This window comes from Oryx dammah, unplaced genomic scaffold (genome assembly GCF_014754425.2).
Source record: "Oryx dammah isolate SB20612 unplaced genomic scaffold, SCBI_Odam_1.1 HiC_scaffold_26, whole genome shotgun sequence".
In the NCBI taxonomy this organism is placed as follows: domain Eukaryota; kingdom Metazoa; phylum Chordata; class Mammalia; order Artiodactyla; family Bovidae; genus Oryx; species Oryx dammah.
Window position 1 is genome coordinate 87448623 of NW_024070210.1, and position 21614 is coordinate 87470236.

General features: G+C 48.9%; 2 protein-coding genes across 5 annotated transcripts in view; one reads left to right on the top strand and one right to left on the bottom strand.

The window, feature by feature from the left end:
- The first annotated feature begins 42 nt into the window (after positions 1 to 42).
- On the top strand, positions 43 to 5652 carry SNAPC5 (small nuclear RNA activating complex polypeptide 5). 3 transcript variants are annotated; one of them, XM_040225814.1, is made up of 3 exons: positions 53 to 372; positions 1612 to 1698; positions 2443 to 5652. In XM_040225814.1, the coding sequence occupies exons 1-3, from the start codon at positions 283 to 285 to the stop codon at positions 2560 to 2562; spliced, it is 297 nt and encodes a 98-aa protein (XP_040081748.1). In that variant the 5' UTR covers positions 53 to 282; the 3' UTR covers positions 2563 to 5652. The 3 variants fall into 3 exon arrangements, with proteins under 3 accessions (XP_040081750.1, XP_040081748.1, XP_040081749.1); XM_040225815.1 differs by having other exon boundaries at positions 70 to 372; positions 2446 to 5652; XM_040225816.1 differs by lacking the exon at positions 1612 to 1698 and having other exon boundaries at positions 43 to 372; positions 2446 to 5652.
- MAP2K1 (mitogen-activated protein kinase kinase 1) overlaps positions 4753 to 21614 on the bottom strand; it is a 74071-nt gene continuing 57209 nt past the window's right edge. Inside the window, exons 6-11 of one of the 2 annotated variants that reach the window (XM_040225812.1) lie at positions 13239 to 13363; positions 10299 to 10500; positions 9225 to 9289; positions 7345 to 7406; positions 6898 to 6943; positions 4753 to 6272 (exon numbers count right to left, since the gene is read on the bottom strand). In XM_040225812.1, coding sequence (XP_040081746.1) covers positions 6159 to 6272; positions 6898 to 6943; positions 7345 to 7406; positions 9225 to 9289; positions 10299 to 10500; positions 13239 to 13363 — 614 coding nt within the window. In that variant the 3' untranslated portion in view covers positions 4753 to 6158. The remainder of the gene's footprint in view (positions 6273 to 6897; positions 6944 to 7344; positions 7407 to 9224; positions 9290 to 10298; positions 10501 to 13238; positions 13364 to 21614) is intronic. The other variant, XM_040225813.1, reaches the window with a different exon arrangement.

Sequence of the window (21614 nt, forward strand, 5' to 3'; positions counted from 1 at the left end):
TAATTGACACGGTATCTGACCGTTTTTATCTCCAGGTCCCTTACATCGCCAACACCCTTTGCTTTAGGGAGTTAGCATTCCCGGAGTGTTGCGGTATTCGGTTTACAACCAACTTTGGGTGTCCATGAGTTCACGAAGGGGACGCGCGCAGGCGCCGCTAGGGAGAGGCTGCACCGCCCCACAGTGCCGCCGGCCCCTCCCAGTCCGGTTTTCAGCTTCCGGTAGCGCGGAGGTGGCGTCATCATCGAGCGACCCGACGGGCCGCCGGCGTGACTGGTCGAGATGTTGAGCCGGCTGCAGGAGCTGCGCAAGGAGGAGGAGACGCTGCTCCGCTTAAAAGCGGCTCTTCACGACCAGCTGAATCGGCTCAAGGTGACCCCGCGCCCCCCATTTCTCCACTCAGTTGTTCCCGCGCCCCAGGCCGCCGGGCTCTACGCGGAGCCCAGGCGTCTGCGGCCGATTAGTTTCTCCTCACCTGGCCGTCGCCCCCGGACTTGAGGGCGTAGACAGGCACCAAGGGGGAATGGATTTGAGACTCTGGGTCCACCCCTCTAAGAATATTGATCTTGTAGGTTTAGGCTGAGGCTCATTCATCTGAGTTTGTCGAATACACTACTACCCCCACCGCACCACTACAGCCCCGTAAACGTGGGCGGCCCGCACCACGCGCTGAGGAAGGGCGACCTCCCGAAGCTCGCCTAGACGGCCCCTGCCTCCCCTCCCGAGCCCCTGCAGCATTTACTAGTCTCTCTTCACTACCTCGTATGGTCGCTTGATACAGCTCTGGCTCACAAAGGCAGCCCACTCGCGGATGTTCCACTGTGCAAAAGGAGACAGCAAGGCCCTGCCAGAAGAGACCCTGCCACAGTACTGGGTTTGCCAAAAAGTTCGTTCGGGTCTTCTGTAAGATGCTACAGATGAACGATGAACTTAAGATGTAAGATGAACGAACTTTTTGACCAAGCCAAATAGTTCCCGGTAGCGTTTCTGCCCGGATCTGTTACCGACTCAGCTGCTTTGTTGAGGAGTTTAGATTGAAACCCACTAGAGCCATTTCCCAGACCTGTGCGGAGGAAACCCCCTTTAGTGAGATGTTCCTCCTAATCCCTGCTGGGCACTTCGGGTTATGAAGGCCCTTTGTAAACTGAGACCTATGAAAATAGTGTGCTTTCCCTCAGGACAGGCAGTGCCTGCACACGCCTAATGTGTGCGTGCCAGCAATGGCTAGGAAACGCTGCCATTTTCCATTCTTCTTGCCTTTGCTATCTCATTACCGGGTAGACAGACTGGGTCGTGTGAAATCAGAAGACACTTGGCTTTTTTAAGGGCATGCTTGTGTTTTCCTCCCCTGAGCTGCTAGGTCTGGGCGAGTGGAACCCTCGCCCCAGCTGGAACACCTGTTCACCCTAGGAGAAAAGGGCAGGAAGCTTTCTATGCTGTTTCCTTTAGAGGCCCAGAAGGCTTGAGGAGCCCCATCCCTTCCCTCTAGAGCTTCACAGAGGTTACATTTTTTTCAGTTCTGATGCCAGACTCTCCGAGCGTGCTCAATACATTTCACCCACATCAGTAGCCCGGTGACATCGTAAAGAAAGTGTCCTCCACTCTTTCTAGGTTGAAGAGCTGGCCCTCCAGTCGATGATTAGTTCTAGAAGAGGAGAGATGCTGCCTTCTCAGCCTGCACCTGAACCATCACATGATGTAAGCTTAATCAGTGTGGGCTTGGGGGGGGGATGCAGCCCACTCTGCTGAGGGATCAGAAATTGTAGATAACCTTATCAAATCCAAAGAATTCTGGGGAGTGCTAATAAGAACCTTCTGGTTTAATTAACTGGCTAGTGTATATTACTCTTTTAAACAGGGAACATCTGCCAGCTGGGTACACTTCGGTTGGCCCTTCCACCTTCCTACTCTTCCATTCTCTCTAGTCACGCCAATGAACTGGGGAGAGAGTGAAGATCTTTGCAGGAATATGTCAAAATTCCTGCTGCTCTGTGAATAAGTAAGTTTAGGATTTGATAATAGACTGTAGCTTCAACCACAAAGCCTAGAACTAGAGTTCTAGTCCTCCTCATATCCTCTGACCAAGTGCCCTCAGGAAAATCATCTTCTATATAAACCACATTTGAATGTTCTCCTAGCTGTGTGTTAAGCATTTAAAACCATTTGAAAGCAGCACATCTAAGCCAGTATATAATTCTTATGTAAGAACCATGTGTGTAAATCAGGTAATCTATCAAACCTAGTGCATTTACTGAGCTCTCATTGTGGCAGTGGGGGTTGGGGGAGGGGGTCAGGGTAGAATTTGGAGAAACAGGAAAGTGGCCACACTTCTTAGTGATAGTATTGGGATTGAATATACAATTGAGATTTTATTATAAAACATTAAGAATTTCTTTTCAGGCTAATGTTCTTCCTGCTAATCCATAATGTCCTTGACTAAAGCAGATGCTGGTGCATGTAGACAATGAAGCATCAATCAACCAAACTGCACTGGAGCTGAGCACAAGGAGCCATGTGCCAGAAGAAGAGGAGGAGGAGGAAGAGGAGGAGGAAGATTCCTGAAGGGGAGAAGGGCCCGGGTTAGTCATGCAAGTTAATTTCTAAGTCTCAGAGACTTTCTCTCTTCAAAGAATTCTCATGGGCCCTATAGCCTGCTTTAAAAGGAAGCAAGAACTTAGGAGACTGTGTAGTTGTAAACATGGTTCCATCAATAACTCAGGATTCAGAGTGCTTTAACAAAAGTTGGTGACATACAGAAAAGCAGAGATGCAGTGTTTCAGTATTGAGCAGTATGGGTGGTGCTGTTTATAGGCTGGTCAGATTGAATAATTGTATTCTAAGCAAAAAACTTCCTCTGAAATGCTATTGAGAAGGTCTGGCATCTGCAAAAAGGGCAGAGTTTAAATACAAGGCAGCCTTGCAGCCAACAATGCCTCTATTAAGAAAACCAATTAAACACTGTTTGCATGCCACTGAACCCTTGTGAGCAGAGTGAGGCTACAGTCTGGGAGAGAGGTGACAAAGAGGAGGGCAGAGGGCCCCTTGAGAGCACAGCTGCTGCCACCTCTGAGTGATGTCATAAACTGACTGCTAACATGCTGTGTGTGGCTGCCATCACACCTCGGTCCATGTGTGGCTGCCATCACACCTCGGTTGAGACATCATTATGGTAAAAATGTGCTTAGAAATAAGTCACAGATAAATAGCTGTTACGCGGCTTGCCGCTTTCCAGACAACAGACCAAAGGATCAGTTCCTCTGGGGTGAACGATACAGTAGCATGGTTTAAACCCATTTCTAGACTTCGGCATTGTGCCACTGAAGAAGGATCACGAGGCTCGGGAGATTGGATTCTGTAATAAAGAACTGACAGCAGAATAAGAGACACTTCATGTTTGAAGTTGACGCTCATTTTTGCATATTGTTCCTTTTCCAGTGAATACACAAATATGTAGTTGCTTGATTTTACAAAAGTGATTTGCCCTGCCCAGAAATAGAAAAGCCAAACAAAACACAACCTCCTCAAGCACAGCTTCTTACATAACTGTTCTAGGAGAGAGCATAGACATATTTGTTAATTGATGTTTCATTAAAGTTATGTTGAGCTACTCTTACATGAAGTAGCCAGAAGCTTAAATGAGCATATTTCTTGGAAAACACAATGTGAATATCATTTTGCAACAAAAAGCATCAAGGTATACATTTTGGAGTCTAATGTAAGATACAAGCATGGGTTTTTAAGAGCTGGAAAATTTGGGTATGAATTCTAGCTTGACGACCAGTTGGTTGCTTGCTTTTCACCTTTTTCGGAGTTCTTGCTCTTGTGTCTATAAAATGAGAGTATTCATATCTGCTCTAGCAGTTTCCGGTGTCCTCGTGAGATGCTAATGAGGTATCACTTAAAAATCTAACTATTGGTAATTCCCTAGCGGTCCAATGATGAGGATTCCCATGCTTTCACTGCTGAGGGCCCAGGTTCAGTCCCTGGCTAGGGAAGATTGTGAAAGCCATAGCCCCAAAATTAAAATATCCAAGTATTATATCTCAGTAAGGAAGTGTGAAAAAGGAGTTTGGCCTGGGGAGCTCTAAAAATATAGCATGAGCGATGTAGGAAACATCATTCTTGAGAATGAGATCATTCTTAGTGAAAATTACTAGGAAGAAATCTTTTGACTCTTAAAGTGAAGTTCCTTTGAATGTGAAGAGAGATTTAAAACACCACTCAAAAGACACTGAGCTTGAAAGTGTTCACATCCAGGTTTTAAACACCAGGTCACACCACTCCTTAGTTTATACACTTCAGTGAGACATTCTCAGAGGTGGTGACATCCTCTCTGTTAGGAAAAGACCCTGGGTGTGAGGAGGGTGTGGTTCTTAAACCTCATCTGAATGTTTGTATGTTGAAAACATGTGAGTTAGACTGTTGACTTATAGGACAGATGTTAGCCTCTCAGGGGGAAAAATGATTGGCTGAGGCAGCCTTGTATATATAGTATTGACCAGTATTTAAAATCCTGGCTGTATCTCAGGCTCTCATAGATCTGCAATGCACTACCTACTTAGGAGATTTACTGGTTTTAATTTGAAAATGAAATAAGCGTTTAAACATATATTTATTTTGGTTTTCTATCACCTGCTCTCTCAAGAAAATGAGGGAAGAGGTGCTGACTAGGCAGCCTCATATATGATCTAAATCTCAAAAGTTACTTTTCAAAGAAAGAAAGGTGGCCAGTTAGGACATGGCTTTGTGGGGTTTTTTTGCAATTTCACTGCCAGCCCACAGGCACGGAAGTCAGTGCCAAGCACCTTGCTCCTCTGCAGGGACGTGCGTCGGGTGTAACTGGTGAGCGGGGCGCCATCGCTCAGTGGAGTAAGCAGCGCGGTGCAGCCCCGGGTAGAGGCCCCAGTGCCAGCTGCCCCAGTCCAGCCCCCGCTCCTGCTTTCCTCTCGTATGAGAAGAGATGGGAGAAATCGATGGGATCTGTTCACAGGCCCACAGGAAAGGTGGCTGGAAGATTACGATGCTTGCTGAGAAGAACTGGACAAAGTCCAAAGATTAGAATTCCAGGAAGCCACACTGGTCCAAAGCACTGAACCTGTCCTTAGTGTGGTATTTCCGCCTTCCAGGCTCCTTCCTGTCTTTGCGTTTCCCCCCTCCATTAATGCCTGGCTGCTAAATCATTTGATGATTTATCCACTACAGACACTGAAAATGCCACCACAAAAGCAGAAATTGTTTTCATCCTTTGAATTTGATAGTATATTTATTGGAGTAAGAGATTAGGTTTGTTAAACATCTGCATTAAAATGGTAAAAGGATTTTCATACAGTTGTTAGGCACTATACACACTGTTGTTTACAATAGCATCAGTACTTAGGTTTGGTGAAAGGTAGATCTCATTTATTTTAATGCCTTGATCCATTTGTAACATTCAGAATAACTCCACCATTTTAGAAACACTAATCCAAACTTAAAGAGACATAGCACTAAATATCCACACGGTATATTTAAAAATAAATATAGAAATACAACCAGAAGTCTACAAACCATCACAGTAGACAGACTGGTGAAGCCCCAGCTATCATGGCAGTGAAGGGCTCTGGCTAGATTTTGATGAAAATTTGCTGAATTCTACACCAAAAGCAAGAACATGATAAAATAACATGATACACACTTTCTGATGCTCATTTTTATAGCAGCAAAGCATGCTTCACATGCACTGCCTGTGAAGGATCTTACAAGGCTCCTTCCTACTCAGTTAGAAGGTATGCCTGGCAAGAATGAAGTACCACCAAGTGTCAAAGAATCCCGAAAATAGAGGCGACCAGCCAGTTCACGGTGTGGGAAAGCAGTGCAGTTTTCAGTAAGAATGACTACCCACAGTCACCAGTTTCACTGTAATTCAACATTGCACATGTTTTCATCATCAATATACACAAAAATAGCCCCAAGCACAAAGCCAATCCACTTAGGGGAATAACAATAGTAATAAGAGTAAAGATAATATTGAAAATGACACGAATAGAATTTTGGCACATGCTGTGTTCTTCATCCTTTTGTCATAGGTGAAATGCACATCTGAACAAAGACAGGCATGGAAACGCCGCCCAGAAGCAACATGGCATGCCCCTGGGCAGGGACTGCTGCCTCCCAACCACTTAGACGCCAGCTGCATGGGTAGGTGTGCTGGGCTGGTTAAGGCCAATGGTGGAGCAGAGCCAACCTGCAAAATCCACTTCCTCAGCATCAGATCTCTTGATAAAAGCATGAACCTGTGTGTGAGGAAATAGAAAGTGTGCTTAAAAGCCAAGAAAGAAAATTCAAGAGTCCTGGGTCTGGAGGCTGTGCTGTTCTTGGAAGGAGCTCCGGGAGCCTGCCCTTGTCCAAGTGCCTGCCTAGAGCCCTGGCTCCGCTGGTCTTACCCCTTCCCTGAGCCTGCTCTCCATGAAATGGAGACAGCAGCTCTGCCTTGCAGCTGTTGAAGGAACAAGAGAATTGATGGACTCGAAAGTGCATGTTACACTGACCAGGCGCTACATAGCATGTAAGTGCACCTAAGAGGATTCCCACTCCTCTGCTACCACACAGGAGACAGTTACTTGGTGAGGATGCTGAATACAAAATAAGCCAGTCAATACTGCAGAAAGGCCTTGTCCTCCTGTGGGGCGAGCTGGCCCTTTCTTTCCCTGGATCCCCTCTGGCTGCAGGGAAACTGCATTAAACTGATGGGAAGACCAAGGAGACGTGTTTGGGGGTCCTGCAGGCCCCGGATCAGCTGGGCCACAGCAGTCAAGGCAGAGTCGGGTATGGGCTCAGCAAGCACTGGATGGGTGACTGACAGGAGAACAAATGAAATGCAGCAAATGACAGTGTAAGGATTTGACATAAATCACTTACCATAAGTTGCTTCAAATCTGCTCTCTCTGCGGGGTTTTTTATTAAGCTTAAAGGAAGAAAGACAGTGTGAGCTCTTGCCTGCTGCTGGTTCTAACTCAGATTACTTCATGTGTGCATGCCTGTCCTCCCCACACCCCATGGGCTCTGAGGAAGAGTACCTGAGCCTTACCCACCTTCCTGTTCTTAGCAGAGTGTCATGCCCACAGTAGGTTAATAAACACTTGTTGAATTAAATTAAGGCCCAAAGGCAATAGGGCAGTCCCTTTACAGCAGGTGCTGAGCGCAGCAGCTGTTCTGCCCCCTGCTATAGTCAGACACGTCACCTGAGTCCTAGTGTTCTGGAAGAACGGCAGCAGCTAAAGGGTGAAAGGCAAAGCTGTGCTCCCCAAGAGGGATGGGGAGCCTGACAAAACCAAAGTACTTACAGAGAACAAGGAGGTGACTTACCATTTATTCACAAAATCTTGAAATTCCAGACTGAATACTCCACTGGGCAGTTTTGGAGGAGGCTGCAAGTACACACAGAGACCTAAGAAGTGTCCTGCTCTACCCACCTCCCTTCTCCACTCCCACTTGTAGGCAGTGCCGCCCTTACCCAGTCCAGGAAAGGCAGGGCTGAGGCCAGTGGCTGCTACCGCTTACCCTGTTGGAGCGGTCAGTCTCAACCAGTCAGAACTGGGGCCAAGTCAGTGTTCTGACTACTCACCAGTCTCAATCTGACTAAAAGTGAATGGCTGAATAAATCACTTCCTTTCTGAGCCTCAGCTGACCCTTTTTAGCTGTGAGGCTCCACCACCATACATCTGGGAGTGTGGTAGGGAAACAGCCAGCAACTACTAGGAGCCGGAGTGAGGAGGATGTGCAAACCACCAGGCATAGTCCAGCCCTGACAGCACCTGTGGGTATCACAGAAGGCTGACCGATAAAATGTTTACCCCTTCTGAGCGCGGAAGGAGTGCAGAAAGGTTAGTAAAACATTAATTGGCAGAGAGCTGGGTCTGGAAGAATGTTGGGTCCCAGCAGGAAAGGATGACTTTCCTGATATAAATACAACACAGTCTAGCTTCCTTGCATCCTTACGCAGCTTAGATCAGACCTTCCACTTCCCTTCTCTGTCCCACAGTGCTTAGCACAAAGCTGAGCAGTCAGGCAGTGAAGAGCTGAAATGAGCCCAGGAACCTGTGAACCAGTGGCAGTGATTTTTTTTAAACTGCTGTGGTGAGCCAGGATTTTCCCTGTTGAATTTGTAATAACCAAAGGGACCTTTTGACCCTTTGGGGGTCTAGTTTTAGAGAGAAATGAGAAAGCATGAAAAGTTATTCCACTAGTCTCGAAGAGAATGGGGCAATGCCTGTTACCATGCTCCTCAGTGGAGTGGGGGCCTCCAGCTGCCTCCCAAACAGGCCAGAGCTCGTCCCTCTTCCTCTACCCATGCTGCTCCTGATGCCAGTAGTGCCGGCCTTACCATCTGAAATTCTGTCCTGCCCTCCAGCTCCTCTAGCCCTGCCCCACCCTCTGAGCAACCACGGTGCTAGTCCAGAGCTTCTAATTCCCCCAGGCCCATAATGATGGGTACTTGTCAGTCTCGTCCTTCCTCAATCACTTTTACATTTAAATGTACTGGCATATATATTTCACAGATAATATATCTTCTTTGTATTAAAGGGACGAGGGAGCCTGGTGGGCTGCCATCTATGGGGTTGCACAGAGTCGGACACGACTAAAGCGACTTAGCAGCAGCAGCAATTTAATCACCTGTAATTTCATCACTATGAGATAACCACTGTCATATTACTTTCCAGACTTTATGTGCACATAATATGCATACACAGACTTTTTTAAAGGATCAATCATAGTATACATACTCTTCTACAACCTACTTTTTCCATACAATTTATAATGAATATTTCCCATATCTTTCTACACTGTCACCTGTTATGCTCATTGCTTTATATAGAGAAAATGCATGTGTCTGCCTTGCTTTCCCTACCCAATCTAAGACCTGAGACTTGTTTTTCCATCTCTGCCTGGATCCCCACCTTGTTCCTACCACCACCCCAAGGTGCTTATTAGCACATAGTAACTGCATAATGCTTGGTGGAAAAAAAGAAATGCCTGGTGAATGAAGGATGAGAATGCATTCAATGGGCAGGTGGAGGCTCCTGAATCAGAGAGGATGAGGGACTCAGAGCTATGTGAAGATGCTCCTGGGGAAGGACAGCCCATGCTGTGGGAACAATTGAGAGGTTTCCCAGACAGATCAATTATGAGTGTTTTCCTTAAAAGCAAATAAATTCCAAGGTCACAGAAGCCAAGCAGTACCTTACCTCATTGACTATGTAATCCAACAACTCAAAAATTGCCATTGGAGGTCGGCTGTCCATTCCATAAGCTGTAAATTTTATGAAAAGAAAAAAGAAAACTTCTCAGAAACAGAAGATTAACTGCCAGTTCGAGGCTAGGGGTGGGCATGGATCTTAGGGACTAGAACAAAGTCGTGGAGGATAGAGACAGAAGAGCCACAGGTAAGGCCTTAACAAGAGGGGGCCAGCCACAGCCACAGCCACAGCCGGCCAGGGTCTGAGTCTGGGTTCTGCCACACCTAAGACTTGTGACCAGCCCCCTCTGGCGACCCACCACCGGCTACCCTTGCCCGCTCTGTTTCTCCCCCATACACGCCCTCGTGTGGGCCTCAGACAGCAGTGTCCTGGCAGGGACAGCGTCCAAAGATAATGGCAGGGCCAGGATCTTACTTTAGTCCAGAGAGGCGGGCAGTGCTTCACAATGCTAACCTCAGAGTCAGACTTGGCCACTTAAGTGTACATGGCGAGTCAAGCACCCTGTGCCTCAATTTCCTCATAGCTAAAATGGAAATTATAACAGTGCTCACACACAACTGCTATTAAAATTAGACAATGCTAGGCAAATCTATGGAGACAGAATAGCCTGGTGACGGCTAGGGTGTCAGGTAAGGGGGCTGTGACTGACTCCTAATGGAAATGGCTTCTTGTGGAGATGATGGAAACGTTCTTGAATTACAGAGTGGTGATGACTGCATGATATGGAGAAGTATACTAAAAACCACTGGACCGTACACTTTTAAAATGTGCATTTTATGTTATGTGAATTTTACCTCAATTAAAAAAAATCTACCTAAAGTCATGATTTTTTAAATTAGATAATACATATAAAATACTATGTGCAGTGCCAGGAACACAGTGGGCACTTAACAAATGGTAGGAAGGAAGATGTTTCAATGATAATAATCTCCTACACTGGACCCCATGCTCTGCTTCCCCCTTGCCCCAGCCTGGCAGCCAGAGACAGGAATCAGCCTTCCAGAAACCCCTGATGGAAAGGACCACCCACAGTCCAAGCTGGGGCCACAATGGGCCACTCACAGCTGAGGGGCCTCCCGGGGGTCCTTGGCCTGGGCGGGGTCTCAGCCGCATCTCCCTCCACCTGGCAACCAAACATCAGCTCCAGCTCCTTGGCATCTGGAGGAGGGATGGGATACCTCCCGACCGCCATCTCAACCAGAGAGAGCCCCATGCTCCAGATGTCCGACTGCACGGAGTAATGGGTCCCCTGGAGTCGCTCTGGCTGCAGGAGAGACAGACACAGTTATCACCCGTGAGCTAGCCTGGCCCACGCAGAGAGGGATGGGTGAGTCCTCATGAATGCCTGGGACTTCCTGCCCTGCGGAGGCCTGTCTACAGTGCAGGAGTGCTGGGCTACCCTGCCTGGTCCCAGCCTTGGCTCTACTGATGCATTTTATCTTCTGCCCCTTAGCAGAGCTCACATCCTGTTTCAGGACCTCCATTAACCTCTTTAATTTCGCTCCCCTTCTGCCCCCAAATAATCTATTTACCAAATCCTAGCTGGCCTTCATAGCTCTGACCCCTAACTGATGTCTCCCCCCAACCTACCCTGAACTAACAGCATCCAACCCAGCTGGACCCTGGCTGAGCCTCAGCTGTGGTTCCAGCTCTGCCCATCCTGGTCTTGCATGTGCAGGATAGCCTATCCAAAGCCCAGCATGAGAGACTCATCTTGAGTCCTGAATCCAAAATATGAAGTTTCTGGAACATGGGTCACAAATGAGGTATCAGTGGGTAGAAAGAACACTGGCCTTGCAAGTAAGAAGAGCTGAGTTCTAAGACCAGCTCTGCCACTATCTCTGTTCTGGACAACATGGAAAACTAGAAAAGGCAAAGGATCTGGGGTCAGGAGATCTAGGTTCAAGTCCCAAGCTGGGACTTAAAAGCTAGGTGAGCCTGTTTCCTCAGCTGTAAAATGGGGCTAATGATGCCAGTAACAACAAAACAAAATACCTACTCTGCTACCTAGGGCACTGAGAAGGTCAAACCAGATGAAAATGTATGTTAGATGCTGCAAAATGTTATGCAAATATGAGTTGTTATTGGTGGAAATAGTGGGAGAGAAGTACATAGTGCTTATTTTTATTGAGCATTAATGACATAAAACATGTATTTCAAGAACCCTATCAAAAAATCTTTATTCTGACCATCATACACTTAGGTGGTTAGTCACTCAATCATGTCCAACTCCTGGCTCCTCTGTCCATGGGGATTCTCCAGGCAAGAATACTGGAGTGGGTTGCCATGCCCTCCTCTAGGGGATCTTCCTGACCCAGGGATAGAACCCAGGTCTCCCATATTACAGGTGGATTCTTTACCCTCTGAGCCACCAGGGACGCCCTCATACACTTATACAGGCATCAAATTCATTTCTCCCATAGGGTTCTGTACCAACTCCAACACTGAACTATTTTGGAACTGACCATGTAACCACAAAAACCCAAACCACTAAACCCAGGATCAATATAATTTCCAGGGCCTATTAAATGATTTTAAACCCAAAGAGTTAGCAGTTGAGTAGCCCAGGGTGCTAGCTGCTCAGTTTTTAGACATTCAGGGAAGAAGCTGAAGGGCCCACGGGTTTCATGTCTTTTAGCCACTGGAATGGGGGGGATGCAGATGTGGGTCAGCGCCTGGTGAGTCATGTTGCCAGTGGCTGGAATCACTTGTGGGCAGGGGACAGGCAAGCAGGAAAAGGACGGGAGCAGGACCTGCCACATGGGGGCCAGGAGCAGCTGCCAAACTGTACCGAAGAGCAAGTGAGGGCCTGCAGTGCAAGGGTCACCTCACCTCCCTGAGTCTAGATTTCCTCATCTCTAAAACGGAACAACCATACGGTTCAAATGGGATCGTCACTGCAGGATGTGAAAGTGCTTGAAAGACTGCACACAAATCACAACGTGCTAAGACACCCTGAGCCCCTGTGCCAACCCCTCTTTTCACCTCCGAAGACCCCCACTCACTTCAAGTAAGGCTCCTCTACTGGGCCCCAGTCAGCCCTCACCCAAAGCCACGTTTCCCCTTTCTGAATCGTTCTTAGGAGCGTTAGCCATGTTCCCGCCCATTTGTCAACCACACGTTCACCCACTTGGCCAAGCACCTGAGCACCGACCATGGCCCAGGCCCCAAACTGGACCCTCAGGACAACAGAGGCACCCGCAGGCTTATCCCTGCCCCTCAGGGAGCTGGCTGTGTGGGGGAAGCAAGGGAACACAGCCATGCTGCTGAGGGCGCAGGTGGGGGTGGGTGGGGGGAGCCAGAGTAGCTGGAAGCAGGTGGGGGGACTCGGGGACCTCAGGCTGGCGGCTGAACCAGATGCCAGGGGACCAGGAAGTTGTACTGTGGTGGGAGAGGGGCAGGTAACTGGGAGACATGCAGCAAGGCGGGAGAGAAGAGACTGCACAGGGAAAGACAATTCTGAAGAGACTCACAGGACAGGAATCGGGGTCACTAGGTGCTGGAAGGACGGGGAGATGGGCAGAGAGGCTGAAGGCTGATGCTCAGATTTCTACCCTGGGAGACTAAGGAGACAGTGATGCCATTTACTGCTAATGGGAAAAGCGGGGCCATCTGGGGTGGGGGCATTTCTGGGCATGTCATTCTGAGGGTCTAAAGACAGCAGGCAGAGGTCCTGAGGGTGGAGCTCCATGTCTGCACAATGAAAGCCACGCTCTGGAAACATCCAAGCGCCGGTTTGAGCTGAAGCTGTGATCCACTGTCTCTTCCAGTGAATCAAGGTCCCAGTGCCCCGACTATGCTCCAAGGCCTGTGAAAGGCCAAGCCCGTCTCCCCTGAGACTGTGATCTCCTCAGGGAGGGACCACAAGGCGCAGCCCTTGTTTCTTTTTCCCCCACCCCCATCACCCAAGCACAAGGGTCTGGCTCCACATGGGAAGACACCCACTTGGCTCCTATTCCTGATCAGACAAGAACCTCGAGAAATGGAACGAGGTGCTCATACCGACATGTAGGACCTGGTGCCCACGAAAGAGTTGGCCATGGAGTCGATGAGCTGCCCGCTGACCCCAAAGTCACAGAGCTTGATCTCCCCACGGCTGTTCACTAGGATGTTGGACGGCTTGACATCTGTAGGGGAAAGAAAACAGGAAAGTAGAGAACTGACAGTAGACTGGGAAGCGCTGCCCAGCCAGACTAGCCCTGACCATGGATGCCCCCCTCACAGAGCCAGCCCTTGGCTCATGGACACAGGACATCACGGCCCCTATGCCCCCTGGCTCAGGGCTTGGGGAAGACCTGTCGGCAGAGGAGTGACAAGCTGCTACAGAAGCAAGACAGAAAGCCAGTGTTTTCCACTCAGAATCCAGTCTTGGCCAAATGACCTACAGGAAGGAGTCAGTTACCATGAGTAATCAAGGCTGAAAGGTCTGTTGCTTCAGCCGCCTCTGTTGGCAAGACACAGTGCCTATCACCGGATCACAGGGAGGAAGGAATAGTAAGGCCTGTATGCTTGCTGAGGCTACAGACCAAAGACTAAAGGAGGGTGGGACAGAGGCGGGTACTGCTATTCTTGACCCGACAAGCACAGAAGATGGGGGTTTCAAAAATGTGTGTGCCAGGGGATGGGAGCCAACTTCCGATTCTTTTTCACTGAAGTCACTTCTCTAAGAGCCTGCACAGTTGCGTCTACCTGTTAGTTAAGGAGAGTCTCTCGTCGGGGCCCGAGAACTAGGGAGGCCTGAAAGCTGCTTCTTGGGGTCAGGAGTGTCCCCAGCACTGGCCCCATTTCCCTTCGCTGCACTCGAGCCAGCCCCACGGCCACCCTGGTGCCCACCACCAGTATTAGTCCGCTGGCCCTTCCCTTTGCCAAGAGGTGGATTTCTCAACATTTTCCTTTTACCATCTCCTCTGATTCAAACAACTGTCCCATGAAGCAGGCAGAGCAGAGGCCGGGACTTGGTAAAGGGGCCCCAGGCACCAGGTTTGTGGACAGACATTGGCAAACAAGCAGACCCACTCGAGAGCAGGCCAAACCCCAAAGCAAAATCATAAACCCTGACAGGGAATCTCTGACGGGTGTAATACAAACACAGGGCATCTGGAGAACCAGAGGCAAGAGTGAAACCCTCATAATCCCAACCTACCAGAGCTACTATTAAGATTTTATTATGCTCCCCTTCAGTACCCACGAGAATGCATTTATTAATTCTTACACAGATTCTAACAGATCCATTGAAGTATCTTTCCAAGGGTAAACAAACAAACAAAAAAATCCCTCTCTCATATCCCAGGAAGTCCTCGCCTGCCCACCTCCACCTAGCCCCTCCTCATCCCCAGCCTGGGTCAGGTCCTAACCACAGCCACGCCAGCTCCAGCCTCTCTCCACCCACCACCGGCTCCACCAGGGCAGGGACGCTGGCAGTTTGCCTCACTCCTTTAACTGCAGATACAGAACAATACCTGGCAGGACAATACAGGAAGTACTCCTCAAGGCCTGTGCATGAATGGGGCTCAACTCACCGGGGACACACACACACTTCGCACCATGGGTACTGTCTTTCTAAGACCCAGCCATCTACGTGTCACAGGACACAGCAGCACAGAATTCGAGACCTTTCCAAACCCACTGGCATGCCCCCATGTCTCCCATATAGACACAGGTGTCAGAAGTAGCCTGAGAAGGCATCTGGCTCCTCCCCTTCATGGTGGAGATGAAAAGCCTAAGGCCCAAAGGGGTCCAGGGACTTGACTGAGGTCACACAGCAAAAACTGATAAAGTGGGAACCAGAATTCAGACCTTGTGATGCCTGGACCTGTCTTCTCCCCACTCACCCTGTTCATACATCACTCATACCGAGTGACTGACCACAAAGCCCCGAGCGCCCTCACCTTCCAATGTTCCCATGGCCTGTTCAGAAATGACCTATTAGGTCTTCTTATAAAAGCAAAAGAGCGGCACTAGCTACAGAGACAGGAGACCTGTATTCGCCTCCTGGCCCTGCCACATGTTCCACAGGCAGCCTTGAGCGAGCCCTTGGCTTCTGTAGTCTGTGGTCTGCGGATCGGTAAAGTGGTGATAACCACCACAGCTCTCGTAGCCTCACCAGATGGAGACCAGGATCTGCCGGATGAACTGTGGGCATTTAAAGAGCACACACGTGACAGGATCACAAAGAAGGATTCTTTCACGGTTGCACTCCAAGACCGGCAGCTCACGGCTCCAGACACCCGCTCCCTCACTTGCCCCTGCTGCTCAGACACCACTCCCCAGGCCACAGCCGCTGCTCGGGAGAGGCTGCACTGCCTCTGTGGCTCTCCTTGTATCTGATTTCTGTTCACATGGCAAGCCAGCCTCCTTTTTTTGCAAACTTATATAATGCCACTTTCCTCCCTCTCTGGCTGTCAGCTCCCACTTCCCCCACTCGCCCCAGGAACACTGCCTGGGAGGCTGAAACACCCATGCAGATGGAGCGGGGACGGGGTGTTTCCCGTTGTGGTCCCCCGCTTGGACCACATTCATCCTGGAAGCCAAATGCACACACAGGGCCCCTCAAGGTGACCCTGAAGGCCTGACAAGAAGCTGTTTGGAGACATCCTAACTTCTTCCACTCCAGGACATGTGGCTGGAGCTGTCAGGACAGGACATGCTCCACCCCGGCACCCTAGTGAAGTCGGGCTCTTTTCTGGGGACAGAAAAGAGGTCAGATAAGGCCTGAGAGGCTGTTTCCTCCCACTAGCAGCTTCCTGGATTTGCTTCCCACAGTCCCCGCCCCTCCTTCCTCTGCTCCCGTCCCCAGCAGCTTCCTCTTCCAGCCGGTCTTACGCAGTGACCTGTGCGCCTCCAGGGGGACCGCCCCTGCACAGAGCCTGCAGCGGCTCCCATCTGCCTCTCAGCACAGGCCAGGCCCCTCGGCCTGCCTTTCCAAGCCTACCGTCCTGCTCACTTCTCCAACTTCTTGCTGCAGCATGTCTCCATGTCCGGCTCGCCTGCCTAACTGACCCCTGCACCTAAAACATCCTCCTCTCCCACCTGCCTTCTCACTTCTTCATCTGGTAGAAGCCTGGTTCTTTTGAGGGCTTTTCCCAACATGGAATACTGCCCTGCTCTGGAGCTCTGGGAGGTTTAGTCAGGCTTCTTCCCTCATCTTCCCTTGCAGCCGCCTCAAACACTGTTCGCGTTACAGGCCCAGGTGGTCCCTCTCTACTTCCCGAGGCCTCTCCAGGCCTTGGGTTCTCTTTCCAACCCTCCAATATCAGGACAGTGAAGCTGGAAGGAGCCCCAGCAAGTGATGGGCCATGCTGCATTTCACAGGAAGTATCCACTAGCCTCTAAGCTCCCAAGCTTCCTTAGGAAACCTATTAAAGATGCTAAAGTCTGAAACCCAGATCCTGCCCAGCCTCTGCAACAATGAAAAAGAAGAGGGGTTTATCCCCTCTTCTTCATAAACGAATAAGAAGGTGTTATGAAAAAACTAAGTGGAAGACAGAATTTTCTTTTCTGCTATTTTCTGCACCAGAAATAACCACTGTTCAAAGCTTCTTGATTTCCCCCCCGCCATGAGCACATGACTTCAACTTGATTTCTGAGCATTTTCTACCCCTCTGTGGATTAAAGAATTCACTTGTTTATTCTTTATAACCACTAATAAAGTGCCTGCACTGAGCTGTGAGTAGAAAGGACCAGTTCCTGTCCAGGCTGCCGCCACCACAGGAGACGGAACTCAACAAATAAGAACGAGCCAACGGAGGAAGACATCACAACAGCTCTGGTTCACTGAACACCTACTATGCCAGGCCTTTTAAATACACTGTCATCTTTAACCCTCACAACCGTGCTGTGAAGTAAGCATTATTAACCCCTGTGCACACTGCAGCCATGAAATTAAAAGACGCCTACTCCTTGGAAGGAAAGTTATGACCAACCTAGACAGCATATTGAAAAGCCGAGACATTACTTTGCTAACAAAGGTCCATCTAGTCAAGGCTATGGTTTTTCCAATGGTCATGTATGGATGTGAGAGTTGGACTGTAAAGAAAGCTGAGCACTGCAGAATTGATGCTTTTGAACTGTGGTGTTGGAGAAGACTCTTGAGAGTCCCTTGGACTGCAAGGAGACCCAAGCAGTCTATCCCTAAAGGAGATCAGTCCTGGGTATTCATTGGAAGGACTGATGTTGAAGCTGAAACTCCAAATACTTTGGCTACCTGATGCAAAGAGCTGACTCATTTGAAAAGACTCTGATGCTGGGAGGGATTGGGGGCAGGAAGAGAAGGGGACGACAGAGGATGAGATGGTTGGATGGCATCACCGACTCAATGGACATGGATTTGGGTGAATTCCGGGAGTTGGTGATAGACAGGGAGGCATAGTGTGCTGCAGTTCATGGGGTCACAAAGATTTGGACACGACTGAGCAACTCAACTGAACAGACAAGAAACACCGAGGCCCAGAGTCTGGGAGTTACCTGTCAAGGGGGTAACCAATAAAACAAGCTTTATCTGGGAATAGGAGCTGACTTGGGGTAGGCTGAAATCCTTAAAGTTTGGCTGTGAGAGATTATAATTCTGTGCTCTGGGTTAGTGAGCAAGCACTTCCTTCTCAGCTTCAGCTCATTACCCTCCTGGGCAAGTTTAACTCCAGGAGACGTGCTGACAGTGGGAACTAGAGCCTCCTGATTAACAAGTGAGTTCACACAGTTAGCCTTTGGAGCATGTGTGCCAGGTCCTAACCAGCGGCTATTTTTATCTCTCTGCTTTCAAGAGTTTTGCAACCAAGTCCAGCAACTGCATTTTAATTTTTACTTCCCTCTCATGATTCATTAGTTCTGAATTGCTTTCATTCTTTACCTTTGTGTGCCCCTCTCTGCAAATGCAGTGCTCATCCCTGACCCAAAAGGCACGCAAATGCTGACAACACAAGATGATGTTGCATTAAGCCATGACTTGGTTTTCATCAGCACACGCCATTCCAAGAAATGGTCAGAATCTGAAATCAGGTAGTTATAACAGCCTCAGCAGAAGGTAAAGGGGTTAAACCAGAGAGAGAGGGAGAGAAGCGAGAGAGAGAGAAAGAAAAAGGGGGAAAGGGAGTAGTCAAGGCATGAGTTTATGGGTCCTGGACTCCCTGATCCCTCATTCCAAATGACCTCATAATAACATACGGCAGAGCAGCCCCATATTATAGATATGAAAATTAAGGTTCAAGTAGAAGCCCCTTGCTAAAGACCACAGAGTAACCTGCCCATTAAGAGAACCTGCCTTAGGGACTTCGCTGGGAGTCTAGTGGTTAAGACTCCATCATGCTTCCAATGCAGGATGGCACAGGTTTGACCCCTGGTTGGGAAATTAAGATGCCACATGCCACATGGCATGGCCAAAACAAACCCAAGAAGAACCTGCCTTAGAGCAGTATACTTCACCTTCCAGACTAAGTGACTTCCGAAGACAAGCAGATATGCAATCTATCACAAAGCAAATCAACCACCGGTGGACAGGAAAACAACGCTGGCTACTTGGACATTATTATCTGTACTTCAAGAAAGAGAAATCAGCTAAAAACCTGGTTTGATCTGCTGAAAGTGAATTTAGCTCAGCAGGAGGAAAGAGGGGGAAAAAAAGATGCCAAAAGGAAAGGCAGAGTTAGACTGGAAATCTGTTTGGTTTTAAATGGGAAGTGGGATAGAATTTCTAATAATATCACCATAGCTATGGGGACCTAAGCTGCACCCAAGTAAGGCATTACCCTTGATGCCTGGGTCACAGTCAGCATGATTCACTCGTGAAGTCAAGTTCACTCATCAGTCATTCCTAGCTTAGCCTGAGACAGGTCCTGAAGAAAAACACCGAGGACAGTCTGTCAGGTAAGGACAAACCTAAGCTAAACGGAGCTGGCATTCCGTGCGTCATCTACTGAGAAGAGAAGGACCCTCCCCCCGCACATACACTAACTTTGGGAAAGGTGTGCCTCCCTGACTCCAGCCAGCTGCTTTGGATGGAGACTGACCATCAGACCTCTGTCCCCAGGCCACAGGGCAGGCCCCTGATGCAGGCTGGGCCACCAACCTCCTGGTGACCCGGTGGGTTCTGGGTACAAGACCAGTATTAGTTCAATTAGAGCGTTCTTCGGGATTTTCTGTCAGAGGCTGGGAAAAGCTCTTGCCTCTCTCATAATGAGACTAAAGCCAGAGGCAATGGTTCCCATGTGATAGAGACAGCTGGCCTGAGAGAAAAAAGCCAACTTCAGAAGAGAAACAAATGAGCGAGAATTAACAGGTTCCAGGACACCACCCCACCCCACCCCCAACCCCCACCTCCATGGATACCAAAATCTGCAGATGCTCAAGACCCTTATATAAAATGATGGAGTATTTGCACATAACCTACACACATCCTCTTGTATACTTTAAATCACTTCCAGATTACTTATAATACTTAATACAATGTAAATAGTTATAAACACAATGAAAATGCAATGTAAATCAAATTTTGCTTTTTGGAACTTTTTCCCAAATATTTTCCATCTGTAGGTTGGCTGAATCCAAGGATGCAGGTATAGAGAACCGACCGCACATCTTAACTGAAGTATAACAGCTAATGGTATTTGAGTCCCTAGACACAATCTTCCCAAAGGCCGGGCTACATTCTTACTCTTCTTGGGGTTTGGTTAGTTAAGCCAAACAAACAACCTCTTTTACTGCTTGAACTAATTTGTGTTCACTAACAACCAAGAATCCTAACATCCACTGACTCTTACTATTAACTGGCATCAAAAATTACCGTAAGTAGGCATGTACTGTGGTGTGGAAATGGGAGCACCAGCTTTGGAGTCAGGCAGATCTGGATTTGAATCCTAGCTCTACCAGCATAGGCTGTGTGAGCCTAGCCAAAATCACGAGCCTCCTGTAGCCGGATTCCTTGGCTGGCAGGTGAGAGCAGTAATTCCTACTTGATGGCAGGTACTAAGGGCTCAATAAGTAAGAGGAACTACATATGAGAAACAGAATTTAGATTTCAACGGCTCTAGCTTGTTATTTGTCGTCTAAGTCTGAAGCTTGGGGGCGGGGAGTAAAAGCTAACATTTGAGCTCCTACCTATGTCCCCACCCACCCCACCTCCCCAACCACAGTCAGTGCCAAGAGGATCCATGCTGTTCCCCAGGAGTCCCTGCATGTTTCTGTCTGAATCATTTGCTCTGGCTGGTCTCTAATCCAGATACTCTCTGTATTTATATGACCTACCATGCTTCTAGTCTTTTTTGTTTCTTGGAGGGGAGGAAGGAGAAGGTGGCCCGAAAGTGTCCTCTTGATTACCTCCCTTCCCTATAGGAGGCAGCGCCACAGACTATCTGCACCAGGTGAGCTCTGCTAGGATACGCAGGGACTTGGCAGTGGGGCTAAGAGGGTTGGGTTGGGCCTGCACCGTGTCTGAACAGATTAGATGCTTACTGGGGTGGAGGTGGGAGGAGCTGGGGTGGGAGGCCCCTCCTCCTGCCCCTGGACAAAGCAGCAGAGAAAGCCAAGCTGCAGAGCACTCAGGACAAGGCAGCCAAAGGCGGACAGAAGCTGCCCGGGATCCCACTTGTCTTCCACCCCTGTCCTGACCCTTCCTGAGCACAGGCAACATCTGGGCTGTTGCCAATGCTCAGGAAAGCCCCCCAGATCCTTATAAGGAAGTCCTCTCTTCTGTTTACACTGACTCACGTTGGTTTCTGTTACCTGTTTGTTTTAGGCTGGCTGACTGGCTGTGCTGGGTCTTCGCTGCCGTGCACGGGCTTTCTCTAGCTGTGGCAAGCAGGGGCTACTCTCCAGGTGCACGGCATCAGCTTCGCACTGTGGTGGCTTCTCCTGTTGCAGAGCACACGCTCTAGAGTGCATGGCCTTCAGAGCTGTGGCGCCCAGGCTCTAGAGCACAGGCCCAGCTGCTCCACAGCACATGGGATCCTCCTGGATCAGGGACTGAACCCATGTCCCATACACTGGCAGGCAGATTCTCAACCACTGGATCACCAGGACAGCCCAGTTTCTGTTACATGTAAAAAAAAAAATCCTCCCTGAGAGGCTCCCACCTCCCCTGGGAGGACTCACCTGACCACTGCACACCCACAAGGCTGCCTTCTCCCTGAAGCTCTTACCATGTATGTCACTTGTCACATTAGTACTTTTGCATCCTTCTATTTTTTCCCTCTTAAAAATCCAAACATTCACAAAAGTAGAGTATAAACATGTACCAACATCAACTTCAACAATTATCTACTCACTGCCAGCCTTGCTCAACCAAGACTTTCTCTTCGTGGAAAAAGAAAATACCACTCTGTTTCTAATTAATTTGGTGCCATTAAGCCTAATGTTGGTTCCCACCCTCTACTGAGATTGTCCACTTCT

What these genes read in the sequence shown, in the direction of transcription:
- SNAPC5 (XM_040225814.1), top strand. Translation starts at nt 283, where the DNA reads ATGTTGAGCCGGCTGCAGGAGCTGCGCAAGGAGGAGGAGACGCTGCTC. An exon ending in ACCAGCTGAATCGGCTCAAG is followed by an intron (nt 373 to 1,611) that starts GTGACCCCGCGC and finishes CACTCTTTCTAG; the next exon opens with GTTGAAGAGCTGGCCCTCCA. An exon ending in CACCTGAACCATCACATGAT is followed by an intron (nt 1,699 to 2,442) that starts GTAAGCTTAATC and finishes CCTTGACTAAAG; the next exon opens with CAGATGCTGGTGCATGTAGA.